The 20,378-nt window shown below is 35.5% G+C and overlaps 1 protein-coding gene across 2 annotated transcripts in view; it reads left to right on the top strand.

Moving 5' to 3' along the window:
- The window catches only part of LOC121407222 (monocarboxylate transporter 9-like), a 33,243-nt gene extending 13,700 nt beyond the window's left edge, over nucleotides 1-19,543 (top strand). Inside the window, exons 3-6 of one of the 2 annotated variants that reach the window (XM_041598188.1) lie at nucleotides 354-895; nucleotides 1,265-1,490; nucleotides 15,409-15,552; nucleotides 17,346-19,543. In XM_041598188.1, coding sequence (XP_041454122.1) covers nucleotides 354-895; nucleotides 1,265-1,490; nucleotides 15,409-15,552; nucleotides 17,346-17,560 — 1,127 coding nt within the window. In that variant the 3' untranslated portion in view covers nucleotides 17,561-19,543. Of the gene's footprint in view, nucleotides 1-353; nucleotides 896-1,264; nucleotides 1,491-5,675; nucleotides 6,057-15,408; nucleotides 15,553-17,345 lie in introns of those variants that run through there. The other variant, XM_041598189.1, reaches the window with a different exon arrangement.
- Nucleotides 19,544-20,378: the final 835 nt, after the last annotated feature.

Genomic DNA, 20,378 nt, shown 5'->3' with positions numbered 1-20,378 from the left:
GATTGGCTGCTGAGCCCTGCATGTTACCATGGTAGTTGCCATAATTGCAAAGTTACAACAGTTGTAAGACCTTTATGATATGTGCCCCTGGTCGGAGGCTGCAGCTGTTGTCTCTGCTTGTATATTATTTATCCTCCGCCTATATGTCCGGGTTAGATGTAGTTAAATAAGATGATGTGCTTACACAAGACCCAGCTAACCCAATGGTTTGCATGGTGGTAAAGATTAAACAAAAGTGTATACTTCATAGGTTAGTCCTGTAATGGGTTGTGGCATGAAGAGAAGTTGATGTGAACAAAAAAAAGAGATTTAGATTGATCATGTTGTTTTGCTTATACGTATGTTTTTCACAGGAATGCTAGTCTTTAGTCCGGTCATGGAGAGATTAATCGAAATGTTCACGTGGCGTGGAGCCCTACGGATCAGCGGGATATTCGTTCTCTTCCTTGGCCTCCCATTTGCGTTGCTCTGCAAGTCACCAGAAGAGACTGTTAAAGAAGTGGAAAAGGTAGTCAGAAAGTACAGCAAATGCGCCGATTCCATCGAGGATACGGTTAACAAGTGCAAGCGGGATCTTCAGAAGGTCTACCCAGGGTATGATCCTGATGACAAGAGGGCATGGAAGTCGGACTCATCGGGAAACGATGACGAAGACGAGTACGGCGATGAGAGAGGTCCATTGCGGGATTCGAAGACGAGCGATTTGAAATCGCCAGACTCTAAATGTGAGAAAGAACATGCTATTGATCTCCTCGAGAATGTTATTGTCCATGAAAAGGAGGAAAAGTCGGGTTGCCGGAAGTGGCGAATCATTCTTGGCTCGTGGCGGACCTGGATTTTCATCATCTCCGTTTTCATTTCAACATTTTCATGGAGTTTCTACTGGGTTAATCTTGTAAGTTGCAACTTTCGTGATTATTCTCTTTCAGTATATTATGTTGGACTTAGATGCAATCATCCAATTCATAAGTTTTATCCAGCAAGGCATTTATTGAAAAATTGACTGGTCATTGCTGAAGCTGAGGTAATTTCAACTTTTTATTTTTTTCCCTGGAGGTAAATAAACAACCCAAGCCCTAGTTGGAAAAAAAAAATCGTTTAACGATTGAACAGGTTTATGAGAGATAGTATGGGTAGACGGAGGGAAATGTGAAATAAATATAAACTTCCTTTGACCCTATCATTGGTGAATGGAATACAAAATTAAATATTTGATAAAATTGTTGCTTCTCAATTTTCCATTATTCTCTCCTCAATCCTTAAGGTCAGCCACCTGTCAAACGTTGGTCTCTCTCAGCGTCAGAGCGCTTTGGTCCTCTCATCGTGTGCTGCTGCAGAGTTAATCACGAAGGTCCTTCTAGCTCTTTTCGGCGATCGCCTGCCTGTTAGTAATGTAAGCATTCTAGGCATTCAAGGTCTCATTACCAGTGCTTTCACCGTCGGGGTCATGTTCATCAATAGCTTCGGCGCTGGTATCGGCGTTATTCTAGGTAAGAAGATATGATTTTTGTTTGTTTAATCTATCCACGATTTTATTTAGTTATAATTGGGTGTTTTCATATGTGTATCAATCAGAGATGATAATTTATTTCTTGGACTGACCTGTTAAGCCATGCACCATCTGGAAAAACCATCGGGAATGAATGAGACAATCCGATCCCTTTGGCAGTTGTATACAGTATTCAAAATTAAAGGAGGTGGGTCTTATCGTCCCCAGGATCGCCTTCCATTATATTGTGGACATTAATTACTCTGGTTGGCGAACATTATTTAGTGTAATAGTTATTAACATGTTTAAATCATTTTTTCCAGGATAACGTGTTCATATTCAATGTGTCACTTTTCTCTCTCTCACGGTCCTGTTAACATAAGGTCATAATACATCCATGCATTATTACTGCGTTGTATATCACCCCTTTTCATTTCCTCATTCTAATTATCTAACCCCGTGAACGTGTCTAAATGTTAATAGGCCATTGATTGCTCTTCAAATCTAGTTGCCAGGTTATCTTACAGGAGAATAGGCATAGGCCTATACAGAGACAGTAGCTGTTGACCTTTTGACATGACAGCTTGCACCATGGCATGGTCCTGGAAAGCAGGGGTGCTGTGTGTATTATTCTCCATAGGCAGCACCCCTGGAATTCTGGAAGGTGGGTCATAATCATTGAAAATGGAGAAATGTAACAAAATGACCTACATTTTGTATAGAAACCTTTTTTTTCTTGTCAAAATTGTTGGAACCAAAATGACACTCATTTTGTAGTGAAACCACATTTTTGTTACTTCCTTGCTTATATCAACAACCCTAGTAAAAAAAATGTTTCCAAGGCACTGTTAAAGGGGTACTTGAGGCTGAAAATAATGTGATTTAAACAGTATATAAAATCAGAAAGAGAAATCACTGAAAATTTCATAAAAATCGGACAAGGAATTAACATACATGACATGACATACATGTTTTGAACTTTTTTTTTATTTCTACGAAATAGTTCTATAAATGTATTCATGAATGCGCATTAGCAAGCATTATGTCTTAACTAGACCCCACTTGTTGTTTTGTATTTTACTATAATGTTTGTCCTCGAATGATGAAAAAATGGATTGAGTCATGATATAATGTGTAAGATTCTCATTGCTTCAACTTATTTTGATAATTATTTTGATTATTATGAGGTAAAGTAAAAACATAAGAAAAGCGAACGCAGAGTCATTACGACGCGCGGCGTTGTATAACTGTTTTACAAAAAGCTGCTCAACTTATTTCTTATCTGATTTTTATGAAATTTAGATAAAATTATTACAAAACGACTGACGAAGGCCACTAAATTTTGTACAAACTAATGAAGAAGCACGAAGTCATTAAACTTGTATGTCCTCAATTTCTATGATGTGGATGATACGAAATTAAAATTTGTTTGGTTAATGTGTTTTACGATTAAACGTGAAAAATTGTTATAGGCCTACGCTTTGAAATGGCATTTTAAGAAGAAGAAAGCGAAACATTACGGGGCACTAGATATTAGATGTTATTTTTAAATAAAAAACTGAATTAATGTAAAATGAAGCGTTAGAATGACACACCAGTGTGATTCGCTATAATGAACCTCTACTCAATCTTGCGACAGGATTTAACATTTTTACTAACAGAGTAACTAAAAAAAAAATCCTATTTCATTAAACAAATGGGAAAGCACCGTTTCGGATCGGCCTACAATAATTGTTACTTGGAACATAATCTACTGTATGTGATTCCTTTTAGATGTTCTTTATCGGCAAACGACAGACAGAGCTTAGTTATTTTCAATAAAATCATTCTTAGCAATATCCTTGGTGTTAACAACTATTTTGAAAACTGTTGGTATATTTCATTCTGATTTATGTTCCCTTTGTTCAAAAGGATCAGCACAAACTAAAACTATTGATCATTTATTTTTAAAAATACCCCTTCACCCGTTGATTTTTAGATGGTTTTTATACCTGATGGAAAATTTCTTCATTCATTTCAGCAAATTGACAAATCTTTTATGTTGAAAGTATATTCAACGAGATGTTATTTATCATTGACATTATTCCAAATAGAAATGAAAATATATCAGCATCACAAAAGAAGTATATTATGTATCTTGATGGATCGATGGTGATGGATCCCTGTTATGCTTGATTGATACCGAGTTATGAAAGATATTCGTTTTCTATCAATGTACTGACTGATTGCCCATAAAGAATACAAAGACATCACAACATCATGCACCGATTCATACCTTGGTAAAGAAATGAATTTCCATTCTTTGTATAGCTTTCCACGATGTGAATTGATGTTCTTCACTGCAATCATTACACTTGATGGTTACATGGCAACAAAAGGAAACATGGTTCGCATAAAATATACAATACACAAGAATAAGATTACCAGTCGCAAGCTACTAATCAATTTTGCTTTAATATAAGAATTATTAATAATACATTATTTTTGTTGGTTGTGGTTGTCGGCAAAGAGCCTATAATGGAGTGAAAGCTGGTATGCAAGTGCGATTTGACAGTAAGGAGTGTGCATAACGTGGTGTGTCTGTTTGAGAAGGAAGTGCGTGGATAGATGTAGGTGAGGGTGTTTAGGGGGGTCGGTGTGTGTGTGTGTGTTTTCAGGGGTGAGCCTCTAATAAATATATCTATAGTCAGACGTCGTACATAAATTTTATAATAATAAGAATTAAACAATTGAAAGTGAACCTCTTACAAATATATATATATTCTGAATTTATACATAATAGGCCTAATTGTTAAACAATAAGCAAGCGATTCGATTAGCATATAGGGTATACTAATTACGGGGAGATTCAGACTTGCATTATAAGTGATATATGGCCTGAAACGGGTTTTCTGTGTGCATGGTGTACATAGACGAATCCCTGAACGATTGAAGGTAAAGTTCTCGTAGAGGGGTGGCAGGGGTCCTGCATTATCTGTTTTAGTTTAGAAGCGATGTCAAATTTAACCATATTAAAGTGATTGGTTAACATTGGTTTGACTTTTAAAAAATCTGAGCTAGAAGGTCACACTTGTCACCTGTGTCTGCGATATGTTCCAAAAATGAAGCCCAGAAAAATTTGCGTTAAAATGATTATTTAGTGCTTCAAAAATTGAAATATATAGTGACCGGAAATACCATCTTAATTTCATCCCATACACTTATTGTACTATTTAGGTGTCTATAAGACGCCTAATTACAAAATCAGGGTTTGCCTTGTAGTTTTAGCTTTTCATTCCATCAATAATGGTTGTTTTCAGGGTTTATTAGTTCTAATACAGGCACTTGTACACATGTTTCATCTTGGTTTGAGAATTTTTTTAAATCGGCTGCTCACAAAGTTAAACAATACCTTTAAGCGTTGGACTATTTTGCTAGGTTGATAAGTTTCTTCGAGTCATATTTTGTTAATGCATTTTGCAAAATAGCACACAATATTATATCAGAAGTCTCTGGATGATGGATTCGTAAAAAGAACAATAAAATTATTCTATCTTATACGAAAAGCTTTTTCAAAGTCCTTACAAAACAAAGCCTTTGATTTTCTTTTTTCTGCAGTGTCACAATGTTATTTGACCAGTTTAGTGAATTGCATAGTTTAGTGAATTGCATAGTTTAGTGAATTGCATATGGTCATACATACTTGTATTCTTTTACTTGTTCAAATTTTACGCCGTGAATTGTAACTGCCATAATGCTTGGTAGACTTTCGTCTGAAATCTGCAATCTATTTTTTTTAATACATTTACCAGTAGAAAATGATTATCACATCATTTTATGAAATGTTCTCGTGTTGTGTTCGCTTCAATATCATCGTCTGCAATGTAACCTGTGATTACGGTATCAACTGCATATTTGATGATGCTACACTGGTTTGAGGAGCATCGGCAGTCACTTGTGTAAAAATAGAAGAGTACTGGGCACAAAACACACCCCTGTGGTGCTCCTGTGTTCAAGATTTTCACACTAGATTGCACATTACCCGTTGTAAATTTCTGAGGTTGGTTTCTGAGGAAGTTTTTGGTCCTTTTTAGCGTAATCTGCATGAGGTGGCGCTAGAGAAATTAGTTTCTACGTTAGGCCACTTTACTACGTCAAAATTGAATAAAGCATTGTTAAATCGTTGAAATCTCTTTTACTTCGACAGTCATCCTCACTCTGAAGTGTATATTGATGGCGGGCGAGAGCTTTAGGGGCACTGGAGACCTGACCCCTCCCCTCCCTGCACCCCCTCGAAAGAATAGACAAAGTGGGAGAAATAGAAAGAGAAGTAAATGTCAAAATCTGTCGCAATATTTGATTTTCGAGACCCTGGCGCGGCCTCTTCTGTATACGTTAATCTCCCTTGTAACAAAATAAGTTTCAGCAATAATTATCTTACATGTAAAATCAGTTGTCACTCCAATGTTTTAATTTATTTGGGGATTTTATTTGAATAAACACATTTTCATATGATAAAATACAAAGACGTGGTATAGGCCTACCATCATGTGCTAAAAGTGAACCCCCAACAGAAACTGAACATATTTTCAAAGTTTTCCGGTTCTGCAATTGTTTACGTGATTAATTGTGAAGTCATGTGATAAGATATTACATTCAATGAAGTTTGTTTCTCTGGGCTCGCCGAACATTGAAGTGTTGTTGTCTACATTCAACTCTCGGTGCGAAGGAGTGCATTTTGTGGTGGGGTTCGCTAAATTTTAAGCACAACTGTAAAGTGGTGCTAAGATGGTGCTATGGTGAACACCACCACAAAAAGAACACTAGAATTTAATTCGTCATGCGGACGAATTAGGTGGTCTGTCATGATTTTTCATTCAGAGTCGGCTAGTGTATAAAATGAATAATTTAGATATGATTGATAATCTTGATTCTAGACATCCTAAGAATAAATTTTGACCATTGCTCAATGTGATTATTAATGTTTCCCATAGACTTTACACGTAAGCAATTTTGAGAATTACAATTCCAATATTGCAAGTGAAAAACGGGCATGATCCCGGCATCTGATCAAAAAGTGAAGGGCACATTACCGAAAGCCCAGAATCTCAGCTATAACATATTAAAAGCTCCGGCAAAACTGACAAGAAGAAATGGAGATATGGCTCACGAAATAGAGGAATGTCGAATCTAGTTTTGAGAAAAAGTCATGTCCCATAGAGATTACACACAAAATACATGTGATATGAAAAAAACAATTATAATCTGTTTTATCTTGCTAAATTTTAACTTTCATACCTTTTAATTATCATAAAGGATCATGTAAGAGGTGGCAAAAAGAAAAAAAAATGAAAAAAAAAATCATCTTTTCTACCCCAGGAATCGAACCTCCGCCCTCGAGAAAGCAAGTCAAATGCGTTATCCATTGAGCCACGATATTCCCCATAGAGATTACACGTAAGCAATTTTGAAAATTACAATTCCAATTTTGCAAGTGAAATACGGGCATGATCCCGGCATCTGATCCAAAAATGAAGGGCACACTTCCGATAGCCCAGAATCTCAGCTACAACATGTTAAAAGCTAAAGGAAAGCTGACAAGAAAAAATGGAGATATGGCTCACGAAATAGAGAAATGTCGAATCTAGTTTTGGGAAAAAGTCATGTCCCATAGAGATTACACGCAAAATGAGGAAAAATGACATGCTTCTTTTCATCGCTGTTTTACGTAATGATGCGTTCCTCAAAACGAATATTCATGTAACTGAGGAGAAAGAGTACCTTCTAAACTACAACATATCGAAATCTGGGCGAAAAATGATTTATATTCGAGAAGTTACAGCCAAATTTGCATAAATTTGATGACGTCATTTTTGAATAAATGAAATTTTTAGTTTGGGCGCCTATTTGATGACGTCACGAGATAATTTAGGGACAATGGTGACATGAAATCAAATTTACAACTCATAATCTATCGATATATGAAAAAAAAATTGGGGGTCAATGGACTATTTAAAGAGCTACAGTGAATTTGCAATAGGCATGTTTTTGCCCATATATGGCCTATAGTGAGAGCTCGCGCGCACACGTGCTGCAAAGTTTAACGGGTGTTAATTTCGTTATTAATGGTTGTAGAAGGTTGATCAAGGTATCAAATTGCTCAGAATTTTATTAGCAATGCAATGATATTAAAAGAAACGGTTTTTCTGCGTTGCGTTAAGGTGTAACGCGCGGAAACGCGCGCGCATATGTGCGCGCGCGCAAATTTTTGAAATGCTTAAAATGACCTGAAACGTACCCAAAAAATTTTATAGGTCATTTGGACGATTTTTTTACCTTTGACGCGCGCGTACGCGCGCGTCATGACCTCTACATGACCTTTGATGACATTGGCATTTGACCCCTGACATGAAGTTAATGTCATGTAAATATTGTTAATTTTTGATAATTGATAATGAAGATATGATCAAATGAAGAATTTTACAAAATGGCGCGTAGATGACGTCATCATGACCATATGACCTTGAAAAGCTTATTTTGCCGTCTCTATGATAGATTCTATATATGACAAAAAATCAGCAAAATTGATTCAGCCAATTTCGAGAAAAGTTGGCGACAAAAAATAGGTACAATGAATAAAGATAGGAAGAAAGAAATAAAGAAAATTCTGACGAAATCAATAGGTGATCTGTCATAGACAGACCACCTAATTAATGTAATTTTGTAGTCGGGTGATAAAAATAATATAGATCCTTCAAAAAGGTTTGGAAATCTGACTTTGATCGATAATCCGTCCTCGGTTTTGTTAAAGGACAAGCCCATCCCAACAAAAAGTTGATTTGAAAAAAGGAGAAAATCCAACAAGCAAAACACTGGAAATTTCATCAAAATAGGATGTAAAATAAGAAAGTTATGACATTTTAAAATTTTGCTTAATTTCACAAAACAGTAATATGCACATCCTGGTCGGTATGCAAATTGGCAAACCGATGACGTCACCCACTCACTATTTATTTTGTATTTTATAATATAAAATATTCTATTTTTCTCCTCCTTGTCAAGTAAAACAAAGTTTTATTTCTACCTGAATATGTGGAATTACCATTACTTTAACAGTTTATGGTCAAGTTAAGTTGTCCTTATTATCAAATCTGTAAAAATTGAAATATTGTATTATTCAAACAATAAAAAACAAAGAAATAGTGAGTGATGGACATCATCGACTCTCATTTGCATATCGCTGAGTTGTGCATTGAACTATTTTGTGCATAAATAAATAGATAAACTTTCTTATTTTACATCCGATTTCAATGAAATTTGAAGTGTTTTGTTTGATTTTTTCTCTATCGATTCAAATCAACAATTTTCTGGGGTGGACTTAGCCTTTAATATTAATGTGTGATTGATACCAATGACTAGATCATTTAATTTTCTTTAAAATGATTCCCTACAGGATATGACTTTCATGACTATGGTTCACATGGAGGTGCAGTGCTTTGAAATGTGGGGCAAGGACATAAGTTGCAAAACGAACAATATTGAATATCACTGTTCTCTGTTCAAGTGGCGATGAGTATTGTTTCTCAGCGGTTAATTTTGTTTTCACGCACATTAACATCAACATTAAATTGAGATCTGCGAGATAACATGGTTTGAGTCCGTGGAATGAAAAGCCTATGCATGATCGTTTGTTACGTGTTTGCTTGTGAAGATGTGTGTTTGATTCCATGTTAATGTTGATGTTAACGTGCATGAAAACAAAAGAAATCACTGAGAACCTCACTCATCACCACGGAAAAACTTTTCAATTTTGACCTTGCCCCACATTTCAAGGCACTGCACTTCCATGTGAACTATAATCATATTCTGAAGGGTAACATTTTAAAGAGAATGAAAATGATCTTTAGAATGATATCAAACATGCATTTTGTAAAATTGAGATTGAGAGAAATTAATGGCTAAACTCAGATTTCCAAACTTTTTTTTAAGGAGTTAAGTATGTTTTCCTGGTCCTGCCTGACATTGCAGCGTTGCTATCTCTGTTCAACACTCAGCATGAAAGGAGTTCATTTTCTGGTGGGATGGAGTTTTTAACATCGCTGTATCACATCATTTATAAAGTTTGGTCCCTGCTTATTCATGAAGACTTGTTGATTCAGCGAAATAACGCAAAGCTTTAAAATGCCATATAACTTTGTTAGTATTTGTCCGATTTCATGGAGTTTTCAGTGTTCTTTTTGTCTAAATTTCCCCTTTTCTATTGATTTATATGTTCTTTTTTGCTATACCCCTTAACATGTTGAGTGTGCAAAACACAGATTGACTTTCATTTGTGCTTTAAATTTCACCAAATGAAAGGCAAGCTGATATGCAAATAATTCTATTTGCAGGGAGTGCTTGCCTCATTGCGAATTGAATAGAGATTAATATCAGAGGAATCAAATGAAAAGAAGTTTCAGCTGCGCTTTATTTGAATTGTCAAATTATTCTGGTCTGAACCAGATGGGATTGAATGCGTGTTTGCAGATGGGACTGTAAATTTACTCATTCGTATAAAGTTAATATAAAAAGGGCGTATAACATAAACATGAATCAATGTTTTCAATATAAAAACCCTCCTCCCTTCTGGTTTTCTTGGGGTTGATTGCAAGGGGAAGAGCCGACCGAGAGAATTGGAGAATTATTTTATATCGGAGAATAGGGAATGAATCTTCATTATAAAAATTTTTTTTGGAAAGAAATCTTTCAATTTCAGATTTTGTTTTTCCTTATTTCCATCACCCATGGAAATACAATTACTGATAATTCGCAATTGAAGTAAGAAACAAGTATGTTTACATGATGTTCGTGGACGTGAGGGTGTGGGATATGTGTCATCAAAATTACATTTGAAACTCAGATGTAATACTATCTAAAAATATTAAAGCTATCAATTGCGGTATGTTATTTTAATATATGATAGTTTATGACCCACCTTCGTTTCAAAATTGATGTAACATAGCTATAAAGGGTTACACTTCGTAATTCCAATGGTTCTTTATTCCGAAGGTTCGTAATTCCGAAAAACGAATTGCCTATACCTCGATGTTCGTTAATCCGAAAACGAAAAAGACGGTTCGTTAATCCGAACATTTGTGGCGTAATTCCGAAGATTCGTTAATCCGAAAAGGAAATGAGGGTCGTAATTCCGAAGGTTCGTTAGTCCGAAAACGAAATAAGGTTCGAAATTCCGAAGGTTCGTTAATCCGAAAACGAAATGAGGTCCGTAATTTCGAAGGTTCGTTAGTCCGAAAACAAAATGAATAGCGTTTTCGGACTGCCGAACCTTCGGAACAACGAACCTTATTTCGCTTTCGGATTAACGAACCTTTATTCGGAATAAGCCTGTTCGTAGTTCCTTTCTGCGCATGATCAGAAGATTCTGCGCATGATCAGAAGAAGGTCATTTGTACTCAAATGACATGGTACTTTAAAATCTAATGAGATAAGCACGAACTTTGATGTCTTGATTATTCATATATATTTTTGAAAAGTCGTTTTCATTTATATCCACAAAAAACAACAATGCTTCCACGAACGACTGGTATTTCACAGTTTGCAAAGTACATTGTGTAACATGCTAAGATATGCATTCAAAAAAGGAATGCAACAAATGCCTTCATTAAGTGTTCATTTGTGTGCTATTCTAGTCACCTGGTCTATTCAATTTCTTCATCCTGCTATGTAAGGCAAGCTTACGTAATATCTTGCTTTGAAATCTGCCTATCATGATGAAAGAAATGAAAGGTCATTTGACCAAAATTGTCCATGAAGTAACTACGAACTGGTCTATTACGAATGTATACGGCTATAAAGACCTTTGTCATCAGTTTATTGGCCTTTCACTCAAGACTACGATAGGATTACCATGGGGGTGATACCCCGGGAAGGAGGGGTGATATACCTTAGAATATGAACGCCATATCGGAGGTGAAAGAAACCACAGACTTCAGATCTGTGCTTTAATGAAGATGCAAAAAAAAAATCATGAAGAAAAAGGATTCTTATATTTTACTGTAATTGTGCTTGCTTTATATTTTGTTCAATGAGCATGGATGGGGCCTGTGGGGATATATGATTATGGATTGTTTGCTTTGTCAGATTACTCTCAAGCTCAAACCTAATGGGAAATCATGTTTGCATAATATTCGATTCAGTATTCCAGTATTTACACGAGTATGTTGATCACAAACTTATATTTACCCCCCCCCCCCATATATTATCTCGAAGCCAATAGAATAGAGGCCGCACAGACAGAAGAGAATATGAAAGGGACAACGAAGGTGTTTACCTCTCCAATGTAATAATAACAATAATAATAATATAGGGGCGGATCCAGGATTTTCCAGAAGGGTGGTATTTTTTAACACAAAAAAATAATATTTTTTGTGCCTCTCAAAGGCACGAAAAAAATATATGGGCCCATCCACAAGCACAATAGAGTCACTTTTTGTCCCCAGACATTGGCCCATGAAATGCTTTGTAAAATCTGATGCTGGATACGCGGCTGAAATGGGGGCACGGCCGTATGTCCCCTACCTTGATACGCCTCTTGATAAATAACAGCTTCTTTATACGATAGTCATTGATCGTGCTCAATGTATAGAAAGCTAGTTTAGGTCTCTCTTACTGTGTACAATAAATCAGTTGACAGTTACTACAGTGTCTTTTGAAATTTAATTATTTGATATTGGGTATCATCCCATCACCGATTTTTAGCTCATCCGGCCCAAAGGGCAAGATGAGCTTATGCCGTGGCGTGGCGTCCGTCGTCTGTCGTCCTTCGTCTGTCGTCCGTCCACAATTTCAAAATGCTACTATTTCGCCATTTCAAGTCCGATTTCAATTCTGTTTGCTTTATATGATAGCACTAGGTGGGGCATTCAAACTTCTACACAGAATTTAGAAATTCATCAAATATGCTAATTTTTGCGCACTTTTCAAAATTCACAAAAAATGCTACTTCTTCTTTATTTGTTGACCGATTTTGATTTTTTTGCTTCCATCTGGTAGAGCTTCATGAGGTTCACCAAACTTCTACACAGAATTTTTAAATTTTGAACAATTTTTATGCTAATTTATGCGAAATTAATTTATGCATATTTTTGAAAATTCACGTAAAAATGCTTTATTTGTTGACCGATTTTGATTTATTTTCTTCTATCTGGTAGAGCGTCATGAGGTTCACCAATCTTGTACACAGAATTTTGAAATTTTGACTAGAACAATTTTTATGCTAATTTATGCATGCGAAATTTATTCAGAAATCACAGAAAATGTCTCTTCTTTATTTGTTGACAGATTTTGATATTTTTTCTTCCATCCGGTAGAACCTCATGAGGCCCACCAAACTTCTACACAGAATTTTGAACATTTTCAGTAGAAGGTTATCTATGCTAATTTATGCGAAATGTATTCATAAATCACAGAAAATTCCTCTTCTTTATTTGTTGTCAGATTTTGATTATTTTTCTTCCATCTGGTAGAGCTGCATGAGGTTCACCAAACTTGTACACAAAATTTTGAAATTTTGTCTGGAAAATTATTTATTCTAATTTATGCAAAATTTATTCATAAATCACAAAAAAATGTTTTTTCTTCTTCATTTGTTGATCCGATCAGTTGTTGATCAATTTCAGTTTTGTTTTCTTTATATGGTAGCTCGAGGTGGTGATACAAAATTTAAACAAAAGTTAAACATAGAATTTTGAAACTCATTGAATCTGCTATTTATTCATATATTTTCTAAACTCACAAAAATTGCTTATTTGTTGATTGATTTGGGTTATTTTTGTTCCATCCGAGACCTACATTAAGTTCACCAAGGTTCTACACAGAGTTTAGAAATTTTGACTAGATAATAATACTTAATTCATATGAAATTTATTCACAGATAACAAAAAATGCTTCTATGTCATTTCTTCATCAATTTCAATTCTATATACTCAATTTATGTCTAGAATATAATTCACTACAGTGTAAACTGGGCTGAAATTAAAATTGTGTTAAATTGTGTTGCGAGATGCCAGATGAGCTCCACATCATTGATGTGCTAGTTTAAATACGCCCGTCTAGACGGGACGTATTATGGTATCACGCTCGGTGTCCGTCCGTTAACTTTTCCTTGTGAACGCGATAACTTAAGCTTAACTTAACCCATCACTAACCAAGGCTCATATAATTTGATATGTATGATTCTAGCATGAATCTCAGGAAGCCTATTGATTTTGAGGTCAAAAGGTCAAGGTCACAGTGACTTATTTTCATCTTACCCATTTGCAATCCTTAACGCTATAACTTCATTTTGAATTATCCTAGGCTCATATAATTTGGTGTGTCTGATACTGGCATGAATCCCATAAAGCCTAATGATTTTTTTAGGTCAAAAGGTCAGAGTCAAGGTCACACTGACATGTTTTCACCTTACCCTTCTGAAGTCTTTGGAAACGCAATAACTTCAGTTTAACTTAACCTAAGCTCATACAATTTGGTGTGTATGATACTAGCATGGATCCCAGAAAGCATATTTGTTTTGAGGTCAAAAGGTCAAGATCACAGTGACATGTTCTCATCTTACCCTTCTGAAGTCCTTATTAACGAGATAACTTTAACTTAACATTTAGGCTCATATCATTTGGTATGTATGATACTAGCATGGATCCCAGGAATTCTATAAAGTTTGAGGCCAGACAGTCAAAAGATGAAGTCACCACCTTCCACTTTTCTTGCTTGACCAATAACTCCATTTTCCGCGTTACAGGCGGGGGTATTTTATGTGCTCGTCTTAGCGACACTCTGGTTTTTTTCGTGGAAGCTAAGAGAAAATAAGTATTATATATGATTTGCTTAGAATAGATGACGAAACATTATTGAAATGTATCATTTTCCTGATTTGTAATTATACCAGAATTTCACATGCATGTTGTAAGCTATCTCCATTGATATTTTACCAACTTGTGCACCTTGAAGTATACTCCCCTGCTGAAAGGAATTTTCCTCAGATCAGATGTACGTTGCGAAAGTTGTTGAATTTTCGTTATTTCCAAAACGGTAATGTGCACATGTTTGGTGTGTGAATGAAGAAGTCGACGTTGTCTCACATATTTTGTATTTAATTACATATAAGAGATTAAATAGGCCAATCAAGCTTATTTTCAAAATTAGATTTGATGATTACGTAGTTTTACGAAGTCATTATAATTATGTTAGATTATGACTGTTCAATGAAAAGGGTTACTTTCATTCAGATTACACGCTACAAACATATGATGTGCATGTGACATTTTCGGCTCCCCATTTTTTTTATCATTATTTTCATTATTCTTCTCCCATAATTTACTTATCACTTTATATTTTGGATAAGCGCAAGATCAAACTGTGCTACTTTTCCTATATACTTTACACCAGATCTTGATTAAATTATTCATGCTTGTTTGGCTTTTCTTTATTAATTTGTTGGGTATACATAGTCTTGCCTTTCATTTTTTTTAAATCATTATTAATCATTGCTTGATTTAATTTATTTTTAGTCATTACTGTTTACTTTCTTTCGTCTTTTGAACTAGCATTAGATGCTTGAGATAATTTTATCGACATTTCTTTTCCTCTTCAGTAATTGTCATATCTGACCACTTTCCTTGGTTTTGATTGGCACTGTTACCACGGTAACTGTCAAATAAAACGGAATAGCGTTCCATCAACATTGTTTTTGTCCGACAAGTTGTTAAATATATCATTCCTTGATTTTGGATGTTATTGAAAGACAGTAAAAGCAAAAGTTACATCTAAATGACACAAATGAATAAAAATATACATGTATACTCCAAATGTAATAAAAGGCACATTTAATCGGCATATTACACCATTACACATCATTGTGAATTTCTTTTATTTTTCTGTAGGTGTTGGATGTATGCGGGGTATATACCAGGTAGTTCCATACATGAGCTGTGTAGAAATTATTGGCACACGATGGGGAGACGAGGCTCAGACCCTCACTCTCGTAGTCCAGGGCTTCGGATATCTGGTTGGGGCTCTTCCTTCAGGTAGGTAAACCAGTAGATTGCTGATTGGTATATATGGGAGTTTTAAAAGTACTATCAAGATGTTAAGATAATTATCTCGGGAATTCAATATCCTATTAGAGAATAGTCAGATGATGAGATCCGAGATCTCGCAATGATGAGATGACAAGATCTTGGAGCTCGTCATGTCTACATAGTTAGAACAGATGATCAGACGACGATATCTCCAAACTCATCATGATGACTTCCTTCAGAAGATGTCTTTGGAAGCTTCCTCTTCTACAGGATATAGACAAATGCATGACGAGATCCAAAATCTTGTTATCTGATCATCTCTCCCACGGGATGTATACATGACCAGGGGGGGCGTTTCATGAAAGGACTTGTCGGACATTTTATCCGACAAATCCCATTTTATGCGACAGTTACCATAGGAACAGTGCCGCTCAACCAATCAAAATCATGGAAAGATGTCAGATCTGACAACTTGTCGGATGAAAATATTGATGAAATGCTCCCCAGGGCACCGTTTCATCAACATTTTTGTCCGACAAGTTGTCAGATCTGACATCTTTCTTTGATTCTGATTGGCCGAGAGGCACTGTTACTATAGTAACTGTCGGATAAAACGTCCGACAAGTCCTTTCATGAAATGCTCCCCAGATCTATAAGATCTTGTCATGTGATCATCTTTTTCACTGGATGTAGAGTTGACAAGATCTAAGATCACGTCATCAGATCATCCCTTTTACAAGATGAGACATGACAAGATCCGAGATCTCGTCATCTCATCCTTTTCCCTAAGAGATGTAGGCATGACGAGATGATTATCTGAACATCTGAGCGGCACTTTTATGCCTCCCTAGATATCAGTTGACGAAATCTGGAATCTCATCATGAGGACTTCCTTCAAAAGAGATGATCAGGGGAGCGTTTCATGAAAGGACTTGTCGGACGTTTTATCCGACAAGTCCTGTTTTATCCGACAGTTAATATAGTAACAGTGCTTCTCAACCAATCAGAATCCAGGAAAGTTGTCAGATCTGACAACTTGTCGGACGAAAATATTGATGAAACGCCCCCCAGATGGCGAGATCTCAGATTTGATCATGTCGACATCCTTGAGCAGTAATGATCATGTAGACTTTTTTTTTAGACATAATAATTTTAAGCGAAAAATATGTCATGAACATAATCATTATAATATGACCGGAAACTTTGGAAAGAGTGTATTATCCCAAATGATTTGATACCATATTTTATGAGGTATGTCTTCTGTGTATACGCTTGGACAATCAGTAGGTGTTCTTTGCAGTCACGTGACCTTTGATTTGCCCCAAAGTAAGGCATTACTGCAATTAATTATTTCAGTTGTCAATGATGACATAATCCTACAGGGGTTCCATTAAAATCCTATGCAAAACACCTTTCAATAATTAACATAACACTTTTTAGTATCAATTCTCAAGTTTCTTTTATTGAAAAGGGATTTTCAGACATGTTTACTAACTCATGTAGGATTGTGACATCATCGGCATTTGGATTCATTCATTGCAGCTATGTCTTACTTTGGCGCAATTCGAACTTTGTGAAAAAAAAAAAATACCTTCTGATTGTCACATACCACATAAATATTGGGGATTTGTGAGGTGTCATATTTTTTTTTGACCCACGGTAGTATCACAGTATGCATGTCACCTGGTTTCTCCAAACCACTTCCGCTTCCATCTTCTGCCCTTTGAAATCATCAAAGTTTCTAAATGATTGTTAAGTGAATTGAAATGACTTTCGCTCCCTTTATTTTCCCTATACAGGTGCAATATACGACCTAACCCAGTCTTACCAAACGTGTCTTGTGATGGTTTTCATTCTCTTCATCGTGTCGTCAGTGGCGCTGTTCATAATACAGATCTACGATCGTTTCTGTGCCAGGAGACAGGAGAAAGAACTGTCTGCGGCCAAGGATATGCGTTTGAAACATTTATCCTTGCAAAATGAGATTATTGGCGACAAGGTCACGACTGTATAAGATAGTAAATGGTAAGGTATGTGGGTCGTGAGAGATAGATCGTGAAGCGGAAAACAAGAGGCAATGTCATTTCATTGGATATCTACAAGGAAAGAGAATGACTCAATATCTTGCCTTCAAAACATTCTGCCTTACAAAATGAGATTATCAGTGTCAATGTCTTTACTTTATAAAACAATGAATGGATGAGTTTAGATAAGAATGTAGTTTGTTAGAGGAATGCGATGTGAGTGGGTATCTATAATATGAAGTGGAAACCACTGTTAACCTCAAATATATATGCTGCCTTAAGAAATGAGGTTAACGGCGACAGGTTCACGACTGTTTAAAACCGTGAATGGACTTCATTCACCAAGAGATGTAGATAATGAGAGATGAATAGCCTAGATAATAAAGATGGGAGAATGTGATGTGATTGGATATCTTAATAAAAACGAACCTATATATGCATGGTCTGAACTTCAAAACATTCTGCCTCACAAAATGAGGTGAACGGCGACAGTGTCGCGATAGTATAAAATAGTGAATAGACGAAACATTGAAAGTAAGAGATAATGCTTGTTATAATCGACAGATATTGAAGAGGAAGAAATAGGCAGAGTGCTATGATAAGATATTCAAAAAATAGAAGTGAAAAACGTACCACTGGCCTTAACTTCAAAACACCGCCTTAAAAAATTAGGTTAACGGCGACAGGGTCGCGGTAGTATCACTAATAGTGAATGGACAAATTGAGATATTCTGGATGTGAGAGAAAGAGTTAGGAGTAAGGATATGAAAATGTGTGCAAATCGGATATAATAATGTTGTGAGTTGCACTTACAGCGAACAAAGTTCAAATCATTCTGCCTTCAAAGTGAGATTAGTTATTAGCGACATGGATAACAGGGTCATGACCTTATAACAAATGGAATGGATGATTTTTTTGTGTGTGTGAAAGTTTAGAGAAAGACTAAAAAACATTGGATGAAGTGAAAGGGGAATTTTTATTTACAATCACCGATGTAACTTCAACCACGCTGCCTTACAGAATATGGCTATTTGGTTAATAGCGACAGGGTCACAATCGCGAAAAAAATAAGAGAGATAAAAATATAATGAAAGATAATGTATCTACTGAGAGATTTGGGTATGAGAAACAAAAAATGAAAGAGAGAGAGAGAGAGCAACAATGTATGCAGAACAAGCGTATCATTGTGCTCTCTACATTCTATAAAGAATATTCCAAACTTTTACATATTTCTTGTGTGTGAAATGAATTTCTTCAGGATAAATCATATATAATTACAGGGTCTATATTTCAAGTCCCATTATGGCTAGTGTCTTTTGGCAAGACATTAATCCAGTTTTGCCACTTTTAACCCAGGCGTATAACATAGTGAATTCCTAGAATACTGTGAGCTCATAATTTTGTTTCCGTGATATCCTGAAGAGATGGAATAACATTGAAATGATAACGGTTGCCTTGAACACTTTGGGAAATTTATATCATATATGGAGATTGTTTACACTGGCAGAAAATTAATGTTGATTGAAAATCGTGAAGTTTGTTAAAATGTGAACCATAGTGAACCTACAAACAGATTTAAGTGTTGGTATTTCATTTTTAACCAACATTAAAAATCAATAAAATATTTTTTCTTTGGAGAGGGGAGCATTAGAATTTAACTTCAAAGCCCAGTGTATGAATGAGCAGTGGGTCTTGTGAACGTTTCATTGCAATATTATTTCCACATAGTTTTATTTTTACCCAAGGTTGGAGCACCCGTTCTTGAGTTCTCTTTAACCCCCCCCCCTTCCTCCTCTCCCTCTCCCCCTCGTCCCTCATCCCCCTCCCATCCCTCCTAGACAAATTTGGCAGAACATCGTCCACTTCATAAAACACTGGTGTTCTTATTCGACGTCATGTTCTCCTAACTAGACGTACTTTGGTTTATTATACTTAAAGGACAAGTCCACCCCAACTAAAAAGTTGGTTCGAATTGAAAGAGAAAAATCGGAAAAGCATAACACTGAATTTTTTTATCAAAATCGGATATAAAATAAGAAAGTTATGACATCTTAAAGTTTTGTTAAATTGTACGAAATTGTTATATTCACGTTTCTTTTGTATTTAATTACATGGAATAAGCTACTATTTTCATTGTCATGTCAAAAAAAGTTCGATACCTCCCTGAACAGGTGTAATTATCATTTTAACGTTTTGTGGTTCAAACAAGAGGGCCCTTATACATGTAGTTAAATTTGTAAAAAAATGAAATATTATATAATTGTTTTGATTCTTTGATGTTTCTCTTTTTAGTAAAATCAAAATTTGGGGTGTGGACTTGACCTTTAGTTTTTGAGATATCTAGTGTTACTGATAGATTTCATATTTTGTGTGAATATGTTAACAGGACATCGATGAATGACAGCTTTGCTGATTCAATTGTTTGTTTTGTTATCATATAAAATTATGATGAATGAAAAATATATGAATAAATGAATAAATAAATAAAATATATTTTACAGATATTATAAAGAGCATTTAATGCATGTTGAATCAGACATATAGAGGTGGATAAAAAAAACTTCATGATGAGTATAGTAATCTGTACATAGTGCAAGGGCATTCTTGTCTTTCATTTCGCCGTAGGTGGCTGTTTTGTTTCTACGCACAATTCATACTACCAATTTTATTTTGGCAGGAATCTATAAAGTTATTCTTCTTTTGGCTTTTGGCTTCCTGTTGGCCAAAAGTCACTTATTCTTTGTTTTAAATCGATGCTACCTTTTCCAATCATTGGCCAGTTAGAATGAACAGTAATAGTTTTAATTG

Source organism: Lytechinus variegatus, chromosome 2 (assembly GCF_018143015.1).
Source record: "Lytechinus variegatus isolate NC3 chromosome 2, Lvar_3.0, whole genome shotgun sequence".
In the NCBI taxonomy this organism is placed as follows: Eukaryota; Metazoa; Echinodermata; class Echinoidea; order Temnopleuroida; family Toxopneustidae; genus Lytechinus; species Lytechinus variegatus.
This window is presented reverse-complemented; position numbering and strand designations above follow the sequence as displayed.